Below are 18,185 nucleotides of genomic sequence, written 5' to 3'. Positions count from 1 at the left end.
CACCCAATAGATGCTGATGCCACTGGTCCTCAAACCACACTTTTAGTGGCACAGATCTAGACAAGACCAACCGCAGCACTAGCTTTAATATTTCTCTGGGATCGTAAGAGAAGGAATGAGAGGACAGCTGTAGACGTTGTAGCAGCAAAGTATAAGATGCAAGATAAATATAAGAGTTCACTATGAAACTAACAATAAATGGTCTCAACTTTTTCTAAGGGATAATAAAGTCACTGAAGGAGACACTGAATAGGGATAAAGACAGAGAAACTTAAATGACAGATAAATGACAGAATTAACAAAATAGATTCTATTACCTTTAGTGCCAGAAAGATTACATGCAATAGCCACTTTCTTTTGTTGAAATTCTTTTAATTTCACCACATTATCTGTAAGTAGGTATCTTTTAGCTAAAAATCAGAGAAAGAAAAAAGTAAAGTCATTTTGACTGTTTTAGAAGTTAGCAAATAACACGAATAGAGCTTGATTGCCTCTAACATCTATTATAAATAATCCATTAGACAGGTACAAATATGACTGTACAAATTGTACAAATATAAATCCTGGAAAAACCATTTCTGAACTACCAGAGAATGCAAATCCTCAGCAAAACAGGTTTTATTTTTGTGTGTGAAAGAAGCTAGTGATTAACCGTAGCTAGTGATAAACCTGTGTGGGGACTGGTTGACAGGAAGTTGGGATTTGAAGTACAAATGGGCATTTGCCATCGGTTAAAGGTATCAAGGGCATTTAAAAAAAAAACTAATAACATTTAAATGCAAAACAGGCATATTTAGTTTTGGTTTATCCAGGGAGAAGCACAGTGTAGTGGAAAAAGCTGCAGCGTGACCACTGGAACTCCCAGTTTTGTCCTCTGTGAAATGAGGGGGTTAAGGCCTCTCAGATGTGGACTCAAAATACATTTGAGATACATGGAAATCACTGATCCCAGCTTAGTAGATTTGCGAAACATCATCCATTCTTTAGGATCCTTGGCTGTGCATGACATAAAACGGATGAAGCGTGGTGGAAGAATCACGCACTAACAGAGTTCTGTGAGCTGCAGTAACAAGGTAACAATAAAAGTTGCTATTTATTTACAGAAAGGCAGTCCAGTGAAGTGGTTAGGAGCAGGTTTCTATTGTTGGGTGTGTTCAAATCCCACCTCTAACAGTTCCCTCTGACCTTGGGCAAATTACTTAACCTTGTTCCTCCTCTGTAAATGGAGAAAAGAATGGTACTTCTCTTGCTGGGTGTTGTCTAGAGAAAAGGAATTAATGTATGTAAAATACATTAATGCCTGACAAACATTTTTACTATCACTCACTAGCATCTTCAGATTTAACTCTCTTCATAGAGATGTTAGAGGATAGTTTTGAAAAATGAAGAAACGTGCCGTAAGTCTTTTAGACTGTTAGCAGAACTGAGACTCCATAAGACCTCTGCTTCCAAACTCTGCAGAAAAGAAAAAGGCCGGGCGCGGTGGCTCACTCCTATAATCCCAGCACTTTGGGAGGCCGAGGCGAGGCGGGTGGACCACGAGGTCAGGAGTTCGAAACCAGCCTGGCCAACATAGTGAAACCCGTCTCTACTAAAAATACAAAAAATTACCCGGGCGTGGTGGCGCACGCCTGTAGTCCCAACTACTCGGGAAGCTGAGGCAGGAGAATCGTTTGAACCCGGGAGACGGAGGCTGCAGTGAGCCGAGATCGCGCCACCGCACTCCAGCTTGGAAGACAGAGCAAGACTTCGTCTCAAAAACAAAACAAAACAAAAAGTCACCCAAGGCGGGAGGGATGTTCCTGAAGACCAACGTCGCCCCATCTGAGGGAGCACTACAGCCCCAAGGTCAAGACCCCAGCAGTCCTTCGATTTGCAGGCACTGGGGGTATCCACGACCCCCAGGGGTCACCACTGCACCCAAGTGCAACTAGAGGGCGAGGGTGCGCTCCAGGCCAGTGAGTGACTTAGGAGCTGTGGCTGCTCCACCGAGATGCTAGCTGGGGTCTAACACTCTTTCCTCTCCCATCCCTCCCCTCCTTCCCTAGGCTAAGGCCGCGGATACCTCCGAGAGGGCAGCGGCAGCTGACAGAGCCGGAGCCTCCCACCCCAGGATACACCAAAGTCTGCAGCGCCTGCAGGAGAACTCGATTCGAAGGCCGAAGTGCAGCAGCCATACTGTCTCGGACCGTACCAACTACTGGAACCGGGGCGAGGAGGCGGAGCGTCGGTCCTGTTGTCGAGGGCGACAAACAGGATTCGTCCAATTCTGGGCGCCCCTAGAGGTCGAGCTGTAACCCCGCCCCTTCCTCTGTCCGTAACCGGTTGGCTGTTCCTTTTGGTACGCTCCAAGATGGCTGCCTCCATAGTGCGGCGCGGGATGCTCCTGGCGCGGCAAGTGGTTCTTCCTCAGCTCTCTCCTGCAGGTTGGCGGGACAGCTTCATTAGGCCCCTGATTATTCTGTTCTTTGGGTGAAGGGAGCGGTGGGCTTTCAAGAGGAGAGGAAATGTTTCTTGAATCTGATTGCTAGGGACGCCATTTGGGGTGTTTGGTAGTGCAGAAGAAGGAGACAAGGTATCTGATCTGTTTCCTTCCCTAAAATAGCAATATGTTCCTGTCCAAAGGTACGAAGAGCAATGGAAGGTTATATAGCATGAGGGAATTTGCGTATGATTCGCCAGATTTATGTGTTGGGGTGGTCGTGCTTTTGCTGACCACGAAAAACCCAAATGTGCGCCGGGCGCGGTGGCCCACGCCTGTGGTCCCAGCACTTTGGGAACGCGAGGCGGGCGGATCGCCAGGAGTTCGAGACCAGGAGTTGAGACCAGGAGTTGAGGCCAGGAGTTCGAGACCAGCCTGGCCAACAGGGCGAAACCCCATCTCTACTAAAAAAATACAAAGACATTATCTGGGCATGGTGGCGCGCGCCTGTAATCCCAGCTACTGGGGGAGCTGAGGCAGGATAATCGCTTGAACTCAGGAGGCGGAGGTTGCAGTGAGCAGAGATCGCGCCACTACACTCCAGCCTGGGCAACAGAGCGAGACCCTGTCTCAAAAAAAAAAAAAGAAAAAGCAAAAACCTAAATGTGTCCATTCCTGGGGCTGGGACATTTTTCTCCCATCTGAGGTTTCTTTAGAGGGACGTCAGATAAACATTTTTCCCACCACCACACATTTAGCTGGACCCCTGGTCTTCGTGGAAGAATTTTTCAGTATTAATGTCATTTTATCTGATGACCTTGAGCACAACTTTTGATTGACCTTTCTTTGCTATAGTTTTCCACGTGTAGATAATAAATGCTAATAGTTACTTGCAAAGTACTTTGATATCTGAACTAAATGGCAGCCCACTCAAAGCCTGCATAGTGGATCTGATAATGAAAACATTGGAAAAGTTTTAAAGTATTTATAGAAGCCAAATTTGCAGTGATTCTAACCACATAATCCAGACAGACATATTTGGTAAAAATGCAATAATCACACTCGATTTTTCCAATGCCGCTTATCTTCTCTTTCCAACCTACCTCCCATCCTCTATTTTTTAAAAAAGCACGCACTTCTTTAGGAACAGCCATTAAACGTCAATGTGAAACCTCATAGTTGGCCACCAGTTTTCTGAAGATTAAGTGGCTGACCTGGTGAAAACGTTTAATGTCACACATTAGGCAGTGTTATGCACAATGCTTGACACCTTAGTAAGAATTAGCTGTTGTAGCTATTTTCTGTTCATGTGGTTTCCGTGAACAACTACACACAGAGGGCATTCTGGGAGTCCTGTCTTTCCCCACCATCACCTCCCCAGCCTTTTTTTTTTTTTTTCGGGTTTTGTTCTTGTTGCCCAGGTTGGAGTGCAATGGCACGATCTCGGCTCACTGCAACCTCTGCCTCCCGGGTTCAAGTGATTCTCCTGCCTCAGCCTCCCGAGTAGCTGGGATTACAGGCATGCGCCACCGCTCCCGGCTAATTTTGTATTTTCAGTAGAGACGGGGTTTCTCCATGTTGGTCAGGCTGGTCTCGAACTCCTGACCTCAGGTGATCCACCTGCCTCTGCTTCCCAAAGTGCTGGGATTACAGGCGTGAGCCACTGTGCCCAGCTGGCCCAGCTTTTTAATCTCCCAGTTCAGAACTCTTGAGCAATGATCTAGATATTGTCCTTTCTGACTCCAGAATGTAGAAAGGTGATTACTTATGCTAGAATGAAGCATATGCTAGAATGAAGGCATAGAGAATAACAGATAATAAGTAGAGAGTAAGCAAGTCACTGGTATCCGGGAGTACAGTTGGCTTCCTTATCCGAGCATTCTGCATCTGCAGAGTCAACCAACAGCTGATCAAGATACTACAAAACAAAACAAAAACTAACAATAAAAAATAATACAACAGTAAAATAATACAAAGAAAATATGACAACGACTTACATTGCATTTACATTGTATTAGGTATTATAAGTAATCTAGAGATGACTTAAAGCAGCTTGTCCAACCCTCAGCCCAGGACAGTTTTGAATGTGGCCCAACACAAATTTGTAGACTTACCTAAAATATTAGGAGATTTTTAGCATTTTTTGTTTTGTTTGTTTGCCCATCAGCTATCATTAGTGTTAGTGTAGTTTATGTATGTGTGGCCCAAGACAATTGTTCTTCTTCCAATGTGACCAGGGAAGCCAAAAAAATGGACACCCCAGACTTAAAGTAATGCAGGAGGATGTTTGTGGGTTATTTGCAAATACTATGCAATTTTATGTAAGAGACTTCTGCATTCTCAGATTTTGGTATTCGAGGGGGTATTCTAGAACCATCCCCCTGGGGCAGGAGAATTGCTTGAAGCCTGGAGGCAAAGGTTGCAGTGAGCCAAGATCATGCCACTACACTCCAGCCTGGGCAACAGAGAGATACTCCATCTCAAAAATAATAATAATAATAAATAAAATTAGGCCGGGTGTGGTGGCTCACACCTGTAATCCCAGCACTTTGGGAGGCTGAGGTGGGCAGATCACCTGAGGTCGGGAGTTTGAGACCAGCCTGGCCAACATGGAGAAACCCCGTCTCTACTAAAAACACAAAATTAGGCATGGTGGCGCATGCCTGTAATCTCAGCTACTCAGGAGGCTGAGGCAGGAGAATCGCTTGAACCCGGAAGGCCTCCGCCTTCTGGTTGCAGTGAGCCAAGATCATGCCATTGCACTCCAGCCTGGGCAACAAGAGCGAAACTCCATTTCCAAAACAAAAAAAAAATGGAAATTAATTTAAATAATTATAGTCTTTTCTTAGTTCTCCTTTTGAAACCGTCTTTGGAAACCTTATTGTTGCCTAATTATTTAATTTGTAGAACTCAAATTTAGATATATTATTCTAGTAAAGGTCTGTGCTCACAGTAAGAGAATGAACTGTGTATAAATTCACACAGATGTGTTTGTATTTGTTTATTTGTTTGAGCTGGAAAGTAGGTAGAGAATAAAAACAGCATTCCAATATTGTGTTTAATCAGCCCCCATGCTATCTAGTTGTGTTGGGCTTTTGGTCTGCTGTGACCTCAGCATAATTATCTGTCATTTTTTCTGTTTTTTTTTTTTTTGAGACAGAGTTTGGCTCTTATTGCCCAGGTTGGAATGCAATGGCGTGATCTTGGCTCACCACAACCTCCGCCTCCTGGCTTCAAGCGATTCTCCTGCCTCAGCCTCCCAAGTACCTGGGATTACAGGCATGCACCACCACGCCTGGCTAATTTTGTATTTTTAGTAGAGGCAAGGTTTCTTCATGTTGGTCAGGCTCGCCTCGAACTCCCGACCTCAGGTGATCCGCCCACCTCAGCCTCCCAAAGTGCTGGGATTACAGGCATGAGCCACTGCACCTGGCTGTTTTTCTATTTTTTTAAACAGAGTTATTGAGGTATAATTCACATGCCATACAATTCATTCATTTAAAATACACAATTCAGGCCAGGCATGGTGGCTCATGCCTGTAATCCCAGCACTTCGGGAGGCCAAGGCTGGGGGATCTCCTAAGGTCAGGAGTTTGAGACCAGCCTGGCTATCATGGTGAAACCCTGTCTCTACTAAAAATACAAAAAATTATCCAGGCATGGTGGCAGGAGCCTGTAATCCCAGCTACTCGGGAGGCTGAGGCAGGAGAATCACCTGAACCTGGGAGGTGGAAATTGCAGTGAGCCGAGATCACACCATTGCACTCCACCCTGGGCAACGAGCAAAACTCCATCTCAAAAACAAACAAAGAAACAACAAATGAAGTATATAATTCAAAGGTTTTAGTATAAACACAGAGTTCTGGAGCCATTGTCGCAAGCTATTTTAGGACATTTTCATTATCCCAAAAAGAAATTCCATGCCCATTTGCAATTGCTCCCCATTTCTCCGCTAGCTTTCCTGATCCTCACCTTTAGCCCTTAGCAACCATGAATCTACTTTCTATCTCTACAGACTTACCTATTCTGGATCGCTCATATAATGGAATCATATAATATGTGGTCTTTTGTGACTGGCATCTTTTTTGCTTAACATGTTTTCAGGGTTCATCCATGTAGTATGTATCAGTACTTCATTTTTTATTGCCAAATACTATTCCATTGTAAGGATAGACCACATTTTGTTTATTCATCAATTGATGGATATTTGGGTTGTTTCCACTTTTTGTCCATTATGAATACTACTATGAACATTTGTGTACAAATTTTCTGTGGACACAAGTTTTCATTTTTCTTGGTTGTAAACCTAGGAGTGGAATTGCTGGGTGATAGAGTAACTCCATGTTAACATTTTGAGGAGCTACCAAATTCTTTAAAAAGCAGCTGCACTGTTTTATATTCTCTCCAGTAAGGTATGAGTTTCTGGTTTCTCTGCATCCTCCCCAGCAGCTGTCATTATCTGTTTTTTGATGGTGGTCATTTGTAGTGAGTATCATTCGTTTCTCCAGGTGATTTTGTTTTGCATTTCTCTAATGGCAAATTATGTTAAGCATCTGTCCTTATGATTATTGGCTATTTGTGTGTGTATACATATATATTTTACTTTTTCTTTTCTTTTTTTTTTTCGAAACAGTGTCTCACTCTTGCTCAGGCTGGAGTGCAGTGGCATGATCTTGACTCACTGCAACCTCCGCCTCCCGGGCTCAGTCGATTCTCCCACCTCAGCCTCCTGAGTAGTTGGGACTACAGGTGCATGCCACCATGGCTGGCTAATATTTGTGTTTTTTTGTAGAAACAGGGTTGCACAATGTTTCCCAGGCTGGTCTTGAACTCCTGAGCTTAAGTGATCCACCAACCTCAGTGTATATATGTTTTTAAAGGTATACCTGTTTAAATCCTTTACCCATCATTCATTTGGGTTGTCTTTTTTTTAATTTTTGAGTTGTAAGATTTATTGAAATATTTTGGATACAAGTCTTGTACTGGATAAATGTTTTGCAAATATTTTCTCCTGTTCTTTGGGTTGTACTTTCACTTTCCTGAGATTGTACTTCGAAGCACAAAAGTTTTAAATTTTGACGAACTTGCCATTCATTCTTTCTCATTCACTCCTTGAGCTCATGTTTGTTAAACAGTGCCAAAGGCTAGGCATTGTGCCAGGAGCTAGGAATAGTAGTATGCTCTCTTGTATGTTACCTCAGCTTTGGCTTAGTGAGTTTCTTTAATTTACCACTAGGGTGCTGGCTCATTGGGTAAGAAACTACTCTTTGCTTTATGTGAAATGATTGAAACCTGTGGATCTACGATGAAAATGTTTTTAGGCATAATAATTATAAGGCATTTAATTAATGAGTTAAGCAACAGTCAGCAGGTGTTTTTGGTTCTAAGAAGGTGTTCTAGGGCTTGCCTGGATTATAATTTACTAGCAACAAGTGGCTCCTAGTCTTAAAGTTATAGGAACAAAATTATCAACAGTTTTATCCATAAAATTATGGGCATAGCGCAGTGGTATGTGTCTGTAATCCTAACTACTTGGGAGGCTGAGGCAGGAGGATCACCCAGGAGTTCTGGGCTGTAGTGCACAATACCGATCAAGTGTCCACACTAAGTTTGGCATCGATATGATAATTGACGTTCCAGGAGCAGGGAACTACCAGGTTGCTTCAGGAAGGGTGAACCAGGTTGGAAACTGAGCACATCAAAATTCCTGTGCTGATCAGTGGTGGGATTGTGCCTGTGAATAGCTACTGCATTGCAGCCTGGGCATTATAGCAAGACTCTGTTTATTTTATTAAAAAAATTATTGTGAAAATTCTGTTTTTCTGCATCTTCCACTTGTTAGGGGTTGAATGCATTTTGTTCTTCACTGAATTGTCAACTATGCGATATTGGTTGCTGTACTGTATTAGATTATTTAAAATATATAATCTAGTAGTTGAAAGGATAGCAAAGATATATTTAATAAAACATATAAAATGAACCTCTTGTAAAACCATGTGTGTTGAAATAATTGCCTATTTTCTCAGGTAAAAGATACCTGCTTTCTGCAGCCTATGTAGACAGCCACAAATGGGAAGCAAGAGAAAAAGAACATTACTGTCTTGGTAGGTACCTATTGGACTATTACATGTGTCATTTTCGGTCACTCCGTATGTCTTCCATCATTTATTCATATAACGTATATATGAAATTATGCTTTTATGATGTTTCAATTCAGATAAGCATGTTTTAAGTCTTAAAGAGTTAGACTTTTATACATGGCAAAATCAGTTTTATCCTGTTCATTTATAATATTTCATTTTTGCCTCCATGATTAGTCTCCTTAGAATATGTAAACAGTTCCTTCTGTTTTTTGTCCATTTTTACCATATGGTTTTCATGCAGCCTGTCTGTTTTACAGAATTTCGTATTTTATATTTCGTCCTGTCTTATTGTCAATCTCTTTATTTTCTTAACTCCTCTTGTGGTCTTCAGAGCCCTTTTTGACTCTTCTCTATTTCATTACCAGGTGACAGGTTTGAAGGCAATGTTACAATCTTATGTAAGCTGTTTAGAGAAATAGTTGGTTAACATCTTCCCAGGCTTTGGGCTTGTAATTATACTTTCTTTTCTCCTGTTCCCTATGTCATATTACACAGACAACAGCCTTTCTTTTGTAAAATACCAAGCCCCAAAAGAAATCACTGACTCAATGAGCAGTTTTTAAAAATGTGCATACTTTAGACTTTTGGTACTGCCTGCCCTTTGGTATATATAACATCATCGGAACATTAATGAAGTAAATAGATTGGTGATAGTTTTATGAGACTGATGTAATTTTTGGATCAGTTCCTATGCTGATCTAATATATTCCCCCAGATTTCTTTCGCTGTGTTTTGGCCTTATGTCAGTTAAGAATAAAGTCCCCTGTGTTTATGGATTTTTCCCATAAGTGCAGGAGACATTGCTGTCTGTAATGGCTACCTTATTGGGATTTTCAAAGATCTCATCCTTTTCTTTTCTGATGATGAGATTGCACAAGCAGAGTTGGCTGTGAGCTCTGAGATGGGTGTATGTGCACAGGCCAGCTGAAGCAGAGCTGTGGAAGATCTGAAGATAAGTAATCGCAGCTTCTCCATGCGAAACTTACAGTCTCATTCTCTCTATAAGAGGCCCAAGGTAGCCTTCTTATAACAAGTACTTTATCATACTCTTCTTTTACCATCTTGAAACTAAATTCATAGTTAATATAATCTATCTATACTTAGTCTTTTAAAAACCATTATATGGCTGGGTGTGGTGGCTCACACCTGTAATCCCAGCACTTTGGGAGGCTGAGGCTGGTGGATTACGAGGTCAGGAGTTTGAGACCAACCTGGCCAAGATGATGAAACCCCGTCTCTACTAAAAAATACAAAAATTAGCTGGGCGCAGTGGCAGGCACCTGTAATCCCAGCTACTCTGGAGGCTGAGGCAGGAGAATTGCTTGAACCCGGGAGGCAGAGGTTGCAGTGAGCCGAGATCTTGCCACTACACTCTAGCCTGGGCAACAGAGCAAGACTCCATCTCAAAAAAAAAAAAAAAAATCAGTATGATTCCTTCGCCATGATACAGAGGAGAAACAAAGGGGAAGTAACTTAAACAATATGTATTTCAATTTGTAAACAAATGTCCAGGCAAAACTACAGTAAGAAACAGTGAAGCAGGTAAATATTGCATATAAATGTGGAATAATTATAGACATGGAAGAAGTGTAGATGGGTACAGATGCGGTATACTGGCAAATTCAAATACCAGGAGTGGCACTATCATAATGACATAATTTTATTTATAGAATGAACAACTCTTGGTAAAGTTCTGATTGATTCAAAGGTATGTCTTCCCTCAATATAGAGTTGCAAAATTCACCTTGTTTTCCATAAAAAAAACTTTGCTTATATGAAAAATGGAGTTAGTTCCATTAATGATAAACAGGTTGTTTTTGGTGGTATAATTGTTCTGTCACAAATGGCATGGCAAATTTTTTTAATCTTTTAATTTGGAAATAATTTTGTTGTTGTTATTGTCATTGTTATTGAGACAGAGTCTGTACTGTCGCCCAGGCTGGAGTGCAGTGGTGTTATCTCGGCTCACTGCAACCTCCACCTCCTGGGTTCAAGCGATTCTCCTGCCTCCACCTCCTGAGTAGCTGGAGTTACAGGTGCATGCCACCACGCCCAGCTAATTTTTGCATTTTTAATAGAGACAGGGTTTTGCCTACTGGCCAGGCTGGTCTTGAACTCCTGGCGTCAGGTGATCTGCCCACCTCAGCCTCCCAAAGTGCTGGGATTACAGGCTTGAGCCACCGCGCCCAGCGGGAAATAATTTTAAACTTATAAAAACTGCAAAGAACTCCTCTATATCTGTCTTAGTTTGTTTTCTGTTGTTTATAACAATACCTGAAACTGGATCATTTATCAAGAAAACGAATTTATTTCTTACAGTTAGAGAGGCTGAGGCGGCCAGCGTTGAGGGTTGGCATCTGGTGAGAGCCTTCCTGCTGGTGAGGACTCTTCAGAGTCCTGAGGTGGCTCAGAGCATCACATGGCGAAGGGGCTGAGCATGCTAGCTCAGGTCTCTTTTCCTCTTACGAAGCCACCAGTCCCACTTCCATGATAACCCATCAATCCATTAACCCATTAGTCCATAAATGGATTAATTCATTCATCAGGGGAGAGCCCTTATGATCCACTGGCCTCTCAAAACTGTTACACTGGGGATTAAATTTCAACATGAGTTTCAGACGAGACAAATATTTAAACCACAGCACTACTTCTACTCATGTTCACCTGTTGTTACCATTTTGATTCATTTGTTTTTGCTTTCTCTCTCCTCCTTCCCCCTGTATACACACTTTCTTTAATCATTTGGGAGTTTGTTTCATATATTATAGCTCTTTATCCTGAATACTTCAATGTACATTACCTGAGATAAGGATATTCTATTGTATAATCATAGCACAGCTACCAACTTCAGAAATTTTGACATTAATATAATACTTTACTATTCGTATCCCAGTTTTGGAAATTGACCCAATAATAGGCTCTCTCATAGCATTTTTCCTCTTCCAGTACAGGATGCTGTCTAGAATCATAGTTCCTTATCCTTTCTTTGTTTCTTACGACATTGTCCTATATATTTTTAAAGAACCCAATCTCTTTTTTTAAATAGAATATTCCTCTTTTTTGGATTTTTCTGCTATTTTCTCATTGTTATGCTTCCCCAGCCAGAATACTCTCAGTGATGTTGTGCCCCTGCCAGGGTATCACGTGTGGACATACCTGATACCATATGCCTTCACTGGTGATGTCAATTTTGATCACCTAGTCAACTGTGTCTGATTTCTCCACTGTAGAGTTACTGTTTTTCTCCCTTCTGATTAATAGGCTATTCTCGTAGAGAGACTTTAATACAATGAAAATAGGTTGTTTATCAAAAGTTTGCTCTTAGATTTAGCATCCATTCATGGCTTTAGCCTGAATCAATCTTTACTATAATGGTTGCAAAGTAATGATTTTCCAACTCTAAAAATTTCTCCAGATTTACTAGCTAACACAGTATTCTACTGTAAGCAAGAACTTCCTTTTCTCTCATTTTTTTCTGATTTATCTGTTTATTATCATGCATTATGTTTAAATCATCAATTTGTGAATTTTTTAAATGATTCATTACCCTCCTCAATTATTTTGGTGGTCTAAATATCCCAGACCTGGCTGATAGAAGCCCTTTCAAGCTGGATTCCATTTCCCCCCACCCCCCTCTTTTTTGATAACTTACTTTCTCTCATATAACAAGGTGTTTCAGGCTCACTATGTACCTTTCCTGACCTAGCCCTGGAATCAACCATTTCTCCAAGGAGCTCTGGTTACTTTTGGTGAGGAATGGCATTAGAAACCAAGATCTAGGTGCTAGGTGTCCTTTTGCTACTGTGAAATTTTTGCTTCTTGGCCCATTCAGTGAACAGTTCTGGAAAAAAAAATGAATGGACATACACATAAACATACATGTACACATATGCATGTACATATACTATATATATTTTGCAGATAATGAGTTCACACCAATCCCAAGTTCATCCCCATGGAATTCTTCTTGCCTTGCTCCAGTCCATATTTGTATCTCCCGTCTTCCATACTGAGAGCCCTGGCTCCCACTAGAGACAGTGTTTTGATGTACGGGACAGTCTCAGCATTGCAGGTCATCTGAATTCCCTGTTTTCTGTCCATTTAGTGCCAGTAATGCCTTTCAATCATTGTGACAATCAAGAACAACTTCCACATATCCTAAAATGCTCTGTAGGGCCAATACTATACTGTTCTAGTGATCAGACCAGTATGGACTCATAGTTATACAGCAAGGCGTGTTCGAACGTGCCATATGTGAATTATAAGCAAAGTGCAGTGAAGTACAGATAAGCTTTCCAGGAAAGCTTATTAACACTTTCCTAGGTATGTAGGGAAGATTAGGAAATGAGGCCACTAGGTTTGGTGTCTTGGTGTTGGGTATAGTCAGTCACACAAATCCAGGGAACATTGTCATGGATACCTGAGTAAGCAGTGACTGTTTGCCAAATAATGAGTATAATAATCTGCAACGGGGCTGCACGCAGTGGCACACGCCTATAATCTCAGCACTTTGGGAGGCTGAGGTAGGCAGATCACTTCAAGTCAGGAATTCAAGACCAGCCTGGCCAACATGGTGAAACCCTGTCTCTACTAAAATTACAAAAATTAGCCGGGCATGGTGGCGCACACCTGTAATCCCAGCTACTACGGAGGCTGAAGCAGGAGAATCGCTTGAACCCGGGAGGCAGAGGTTGCAGTGAGCCAGAGATCACGCCACTGCACTACAGCCTGGGCGACAGAGCTGACTCTGTCTCAAAAAAATAAAAGTCTGCAATGAGTAAATATCACGTAGAGACATTTGTTCCCTTTTCTCAGTTAAAACTAGTTTTCTTGGAAAAGCAGTACTAGCCACCATTTACTGAATTCTTTCTTGTCACCCAGACAGCTGTCCCCTCTGCCTAGAATATCTTTGTACATCCTGAATCTCCAGTCAGAATCGATGTTTCCTGCCCTATGTTCTTTCAGCACTTTGTGCCTTCCTTGTGTATGATGTGATGAAGTCTGCACTTGGGAGGCCGACTTCTGGGTGTCAGTCCCAGTTCTGCGGCTTTCAGCTGTCACACTCGGTTTCTGTGCCTATAAGAGATGATGGTAATGCCTGCCTCTCCGTCTGACATGCAGGTGCTTCAGAAATATGTGCACTGAGGAGTCCCTAAGCCCCTTGTTTTTAGCCCTATATAAAACGTGTGAGGTGAAATAATGTTTTGGAACTCATGCTGCTTGGAAGAAAGAAAGCTTTTGAGACTTTTTCCTACTGTGTACTGGAAGGTAATTATTGCCGCTTTTTTCAAAATGGACATTGTTTTCGGTTTTACTCGACATCACTACTTGCTTTCCCTCATTTTTATTTGAGCGTTTGGGTTGAGCTACTACTACTGGCACTTAGCAGGGAGGCCGCATGGTAGGGAGAGCGCCCGTGGCTCCAGCTCTGGAGACGGGACAGTAGGTGGCAGTGTGGCTCCTGCGGGAATCCGCCGCCCCGCGGGTGGAACGCGGCGAGTGGGCGCGGTGCTGTCGGGCAGCGTGGGCGCCCAGGGCCGCACCCAGCATGTGGAGCGCTGTGATTGGGCGCCGCCAGCTGGAGTGCGGCCGTGAGGTGCTCGGAGCGGGCTCGCTGATTGGGGGACGAAGGAGGGCCGATATGAGGTTTTCGCCGCTCCCATCCACATTGGAGAGAGAGGCAGCAAGGGACACTGCGGCGTGTGGGTGTGGGCTTCATCTGCCAGAGAGCCGTCTCCCCTGAGCCGTGCCCTGCCGGGGAGGACGCCGAGAGAGACGTTCTGGCCTCTCGGAGTGGGCGTGCGGTTCCGGCTCCCCCTCTCTTAGTCCTCGTGGCTGATTGTGCCAGAGAGCTCCTCGGGGAGGGCCCTAGCGTGAGGGCAGTTTCCCAGCGCCGGGGCCGCGGTGGACGCCAATGCCGCTGTCTAGGACCTGCGCCCTGCTGCGTCCCGAGGGCCCCGGCGCGAACGTCAGAACGCCGCCCCGTTCCGCGCTCTCAACAGCCAGCCAGGGCCGCTGCCAGTTCCACCGTGGAGAGGAGGAAACCGGGCGAGAGCCTCACTTTCCTTTCCGCCCAAAAAGCTTTCTCCGTGATTGCTGTAGTACCTGAGATTCTACCATAGGATCTTCCGCCTACATTAGTTGATTTCTTCTTTAAAATACTTTTTTATTGGAGTATAATATACATACTGAAAAGTGTGCAAGTCGTAATATAAACATTGATGAATTATCACAAAGCGAGTAAACCTGTGTAGGAAGCAAGAGCATTCCTACCGCTCCAGAAGCCCTTATTGCGGCCCCCACTTAGTCTCTCCAAAGGTAACCGGTATTCTGACTTCTAACGCCACAGATTTTTTTTTTAATGTTTTAACATTTGAAGGTGTAGACACCTTGGTATAAGGAGCCCCCTTTACCCATCACCTGGCTTCAGCAATTATCAGCTCTTAGTTATTTTATCTTTATTACTGTTTCCCCATCCCGATGCTTTGGATAATTTTGAAGGAGATCCCAGCAGTAAGTCATTTCATAAATATTTTGATATAGATCTCCAAAAGACAAGGGTGCTTTTCAATACCGTTATCACACCTAAAATATTAATAGGGTTGTAAATATCACGAAATATCCAGTTAGTGTTGAGGTATCCCTGATACTCTCTTTCTTATTTTATTTATTTATTTTTTTTCTTAGAGTCTTGCTCTTGTCGCCCAGGTTGGAGTGCAATGGCACGATCTCAGCTCGCTTAAACCTCCTCCTCCCGGGTTCAAGCGATTCTCCTACCTCAGCCTCCCGAGAAGCTGGGATTACAGGCGCCCGCCACCATGCCCAGCTAATTTTTGTGTTTTTAGCAGAGATGGGGTCTCGCCTTTTTGGTCATGCTGGTCTCGAACTCCTGAGCTCGCGATCCGCCCACCTCGGCCTCCCCAAGTGCTGGGATTACAGGCATGAGCCACTGCTCCTGGCTCAGGTATCCCTGATACTCTCAAAATTTTTTTTTATGATTTGGTTGAATCAGGATCCAAATAAAGGCTCGTATAATACAATTGGTTGCTATGTGCCCCCGTTAACTCTTTCTGAATCTTTTTAATAGAAACATACAGAAGTAGAGAGAGTAGAATAAACCCCTATGTACTGTCACCCAGCTCCAGCAATTATCAATTCCCTACCAGCGTTGTTTCATCAACTCCCCACCTGTTCACCAGATTACTTTTTAACACACTTAATTATCGGGTTATTTTATATGTATTTTGATATGTACCTCTAAAAGATAAGGATTTTTTAAAACCTAACTAATCATACTATTCTAAAAAACTAGTACTTCTGTAATATTAAATATTCCATTAATGTTCACATTTTCCCAAATGCCTTATAAATTTCTTTTTAATTTAGTTTGTTGAAATGTGATCTAGATAAGGTCCATACCTTGCAATGTGTTGAGTAGTTGTAAGTTTCTTGCAATTTATTTATTGAACAAAACAGGTCTTTTTTGGAGTTTCCCACATTCTAGATTTGCTGATTTCATCCTTATTGTGGTGTTTGCGTGCTCCTCTGCCTTCCATATGTCCTATGAAACTGGTAGTTGGAGAAAGGGGCTTGATCAGATTCAGGACTTTTTATTTTCTTCTTCTTTTGGTATAAATACTTCATAGTAAGTGTTTACTTTTGTCAGTAAGCACACAGCATTTGGTTGCCCCTCTGCGAAGTTAAAGGCCATTCATGATCTTTACTTAGATTTGTTATTTCATTTGAAGCTGCATACTATTACTGTTTAAATTCTATCATTTCTTTTCACTTATTACCTAGGAAATTTTTATGACAGAACTTCCATTCATCAACAGTTTACTTACCCTGAAATAGTTTGCATATGAGTTAGCTTTCAAAATAACTTGCAAAAATGATGAATGAGGACTTTTTAAAATGTCATTAAGAACTCACGGATTTAAATAATTGAGACATTTTAATCCATTGCTGTTTTGATAGGGCCATACTTTTATTGATACTTTTATTGATAGGGCCATAGTTCAACTGTGCTCTGTAGAGCCCTGGGCTTTCCTACTTCAATCAGATTTCAACTTTTGTTTGTTTCTGTACTGGGCTTCCGTTTGGCTAAAATAAACACTGAGTTAAAGCATTGTCTCTGAAATTCTTCCACTAACTTGCTGATTTGTTGGGGAGGTACAGGGTAAAAGTTATCAACATTTACTAGTTAACAGAATAGGATCCACTGTGAACAGGACTCAGGAGAAAACCACTGGGGAACTGGGTAGGGTGTTGGTAGGAGGGCAGGCCTCATGGGGAAGCTCCCTGAGTTCCATGAGAGGAAGTTTTCTTGAGTCTTTCTGACAAGGAGTGAGCACTCAGGTGACTTGAGCTGAATTGGATTCATGAGCCCTACTGGATTAAATATTTTATTTCTGATTTTTCAAATCACAAAGTATGGGACACGTTTTGGTTTGGGTTACTGTTTTGCTTGTTTGTGTTGGTTTCTCTTGGTTTGTTGGTTTGTTTTCTGTTGGTTTGTTTTTGGAGAACCTCCTTTTTGAATCCAAAGAGTATTTCCTTGACACATCTGCATTCAGGTCTGTCTCTTACAGACACTTCTTCCATTTTAGCTGAGATTTAGTTTTGCTGTGTCATTTCAGCTGTAGAGGCCTTTGGCTTTTTGCATGAATATTTCACATCCTGCCCTTGAGGCCCGATGGAGATTTTCTGAAGTCTGCTTTCTTAACTTTTGTCAGTTCTGTATTTGCATCTCTGTGGCATCTATTCATTTTCCAGTTTTCATATTTGCCAAGTTCTAGAGATGGGTCTGACTTGTGCACATCACCGTTCTTTAGTCTCATTAGTATATATGTACACAAAGCTTGCTTTCATGTTTTTCCTTTATTGGATTTATTTATGTTAAAGCTTCTGGTGACAGACAAATAGAAGGAAGTCTAAAAATCTATGTCCAAATTGGTTGCTAGGCTAGTTTTCCATGCTTCCTTCTGTATATTCAATGCATGATATATGTCATGTGTCCTCGTTTTTCTTTTAAAATGTGGGAAACAAAAACAGTTTCAGCCTGTGTTTTTCAAGATCAGTTCTTCTAGGAAGGACAATAATAATCTGTACCTGTTTCTTTATTATATAAATTAGGTAAGGTATGCAGATGACTATAAGCCCAGAAAGTTTAGTGTTGCCTGAAAGGTTAACAGTAATGTGCAGTTATGTAGAAAAGAAAAACTGAAACCATTTCTCACCTGAAGCTACAAGGATTCAATAAAGGATTCATATTTTTCTTCAGTGACGTTCATTATCACAACTTTGCCACAGAGACCACACTCTTTTTTAAGAGGCTTGTTTTTCAACACATCTCTACTACAGATTTTGTGGTTATGTACTGTGAAGCTGTGTTACTTTGGTGTGCACCAGGTTAAAATTATCTTGGCAAAATGAATTTTTGGTCATTATGTAGTGACCCACATAATCTATAAAACTGCTTTTTGCCTGTAATCTGTTGTGTCTGATATTAATACAACTGTACCAGCTTTATTTTGGCTTCCTAGTGTGTTTTTAATAATTTTCAACTCTTCTGTGTTTATATGACTTATATAGCTAGCTTTTATATTTTTAACCAATCT

General features: G+C 42.0%; 2 protein-coding genes across 3 annotated transcripts in view; one reads left to right on the top strand and one right to left on the bottom strand.

Moving 5' to 3' along the window:
* PTCD2 (pentatricopeptide repeat domain 2) overlaps nt 1-2,208 on the bottom strand; it is a gene marked incomplete at its 5' end in the record, with an annotated part of 38,648 nt that extends 36,440 nt beyond the window's left edge. The window contains 2 exon segments of the mRNA NM_001133394.1: nt 318-410; nt 2,066-2,208. Coding sequence (NP_001126866.1) covers nt 318-410; nt 2,066-2,177 — 205 coding nt within the window.
* Nucleotides 2,209-2,346: 138 nt separating this feature from the next.
* Nucleotides 2,347-18,185, top strand: part of MRPS27 (mitochondrial ribosomal protein S27) — a 100,665-nt gene continuing 84,826 nt past the window's right edge. Inside the window, 2 exon segments of one of the 2 annotated variants that reach the window (NM_001134110.1) lie at nt 2,347-2,426; nt 8,449-8,526. In NM_001134110.1, coding sequence (NP_001127582.1) covers nt 2,354-2,426; nt 8,449-8,526 — 151 coding nt within the window. In that variant the 5' untranslated portion in view covers nt 2,347-2,353. 2 annotated transcript variants of the gene reach the window in all.

The sequence above is a fragment of the Pongo abelii genome, chromosome 4, assembly GCF_028885655.2.
Source record: "Pongo abelii isolate AG06213 chromosome 4, NHGRI_mPonAbe1-v2.0_pri, whole genome shotgun sequence".
Classification (NCBI taxonomy): Eukaryota; Metazoa; Chordata; class Mammalia; order Primates; family Hominidae; genus Pongo; species Pongo abelii.
This window is presented reverse-complemented; position numbering and strand designations above follow the sequence as displayed.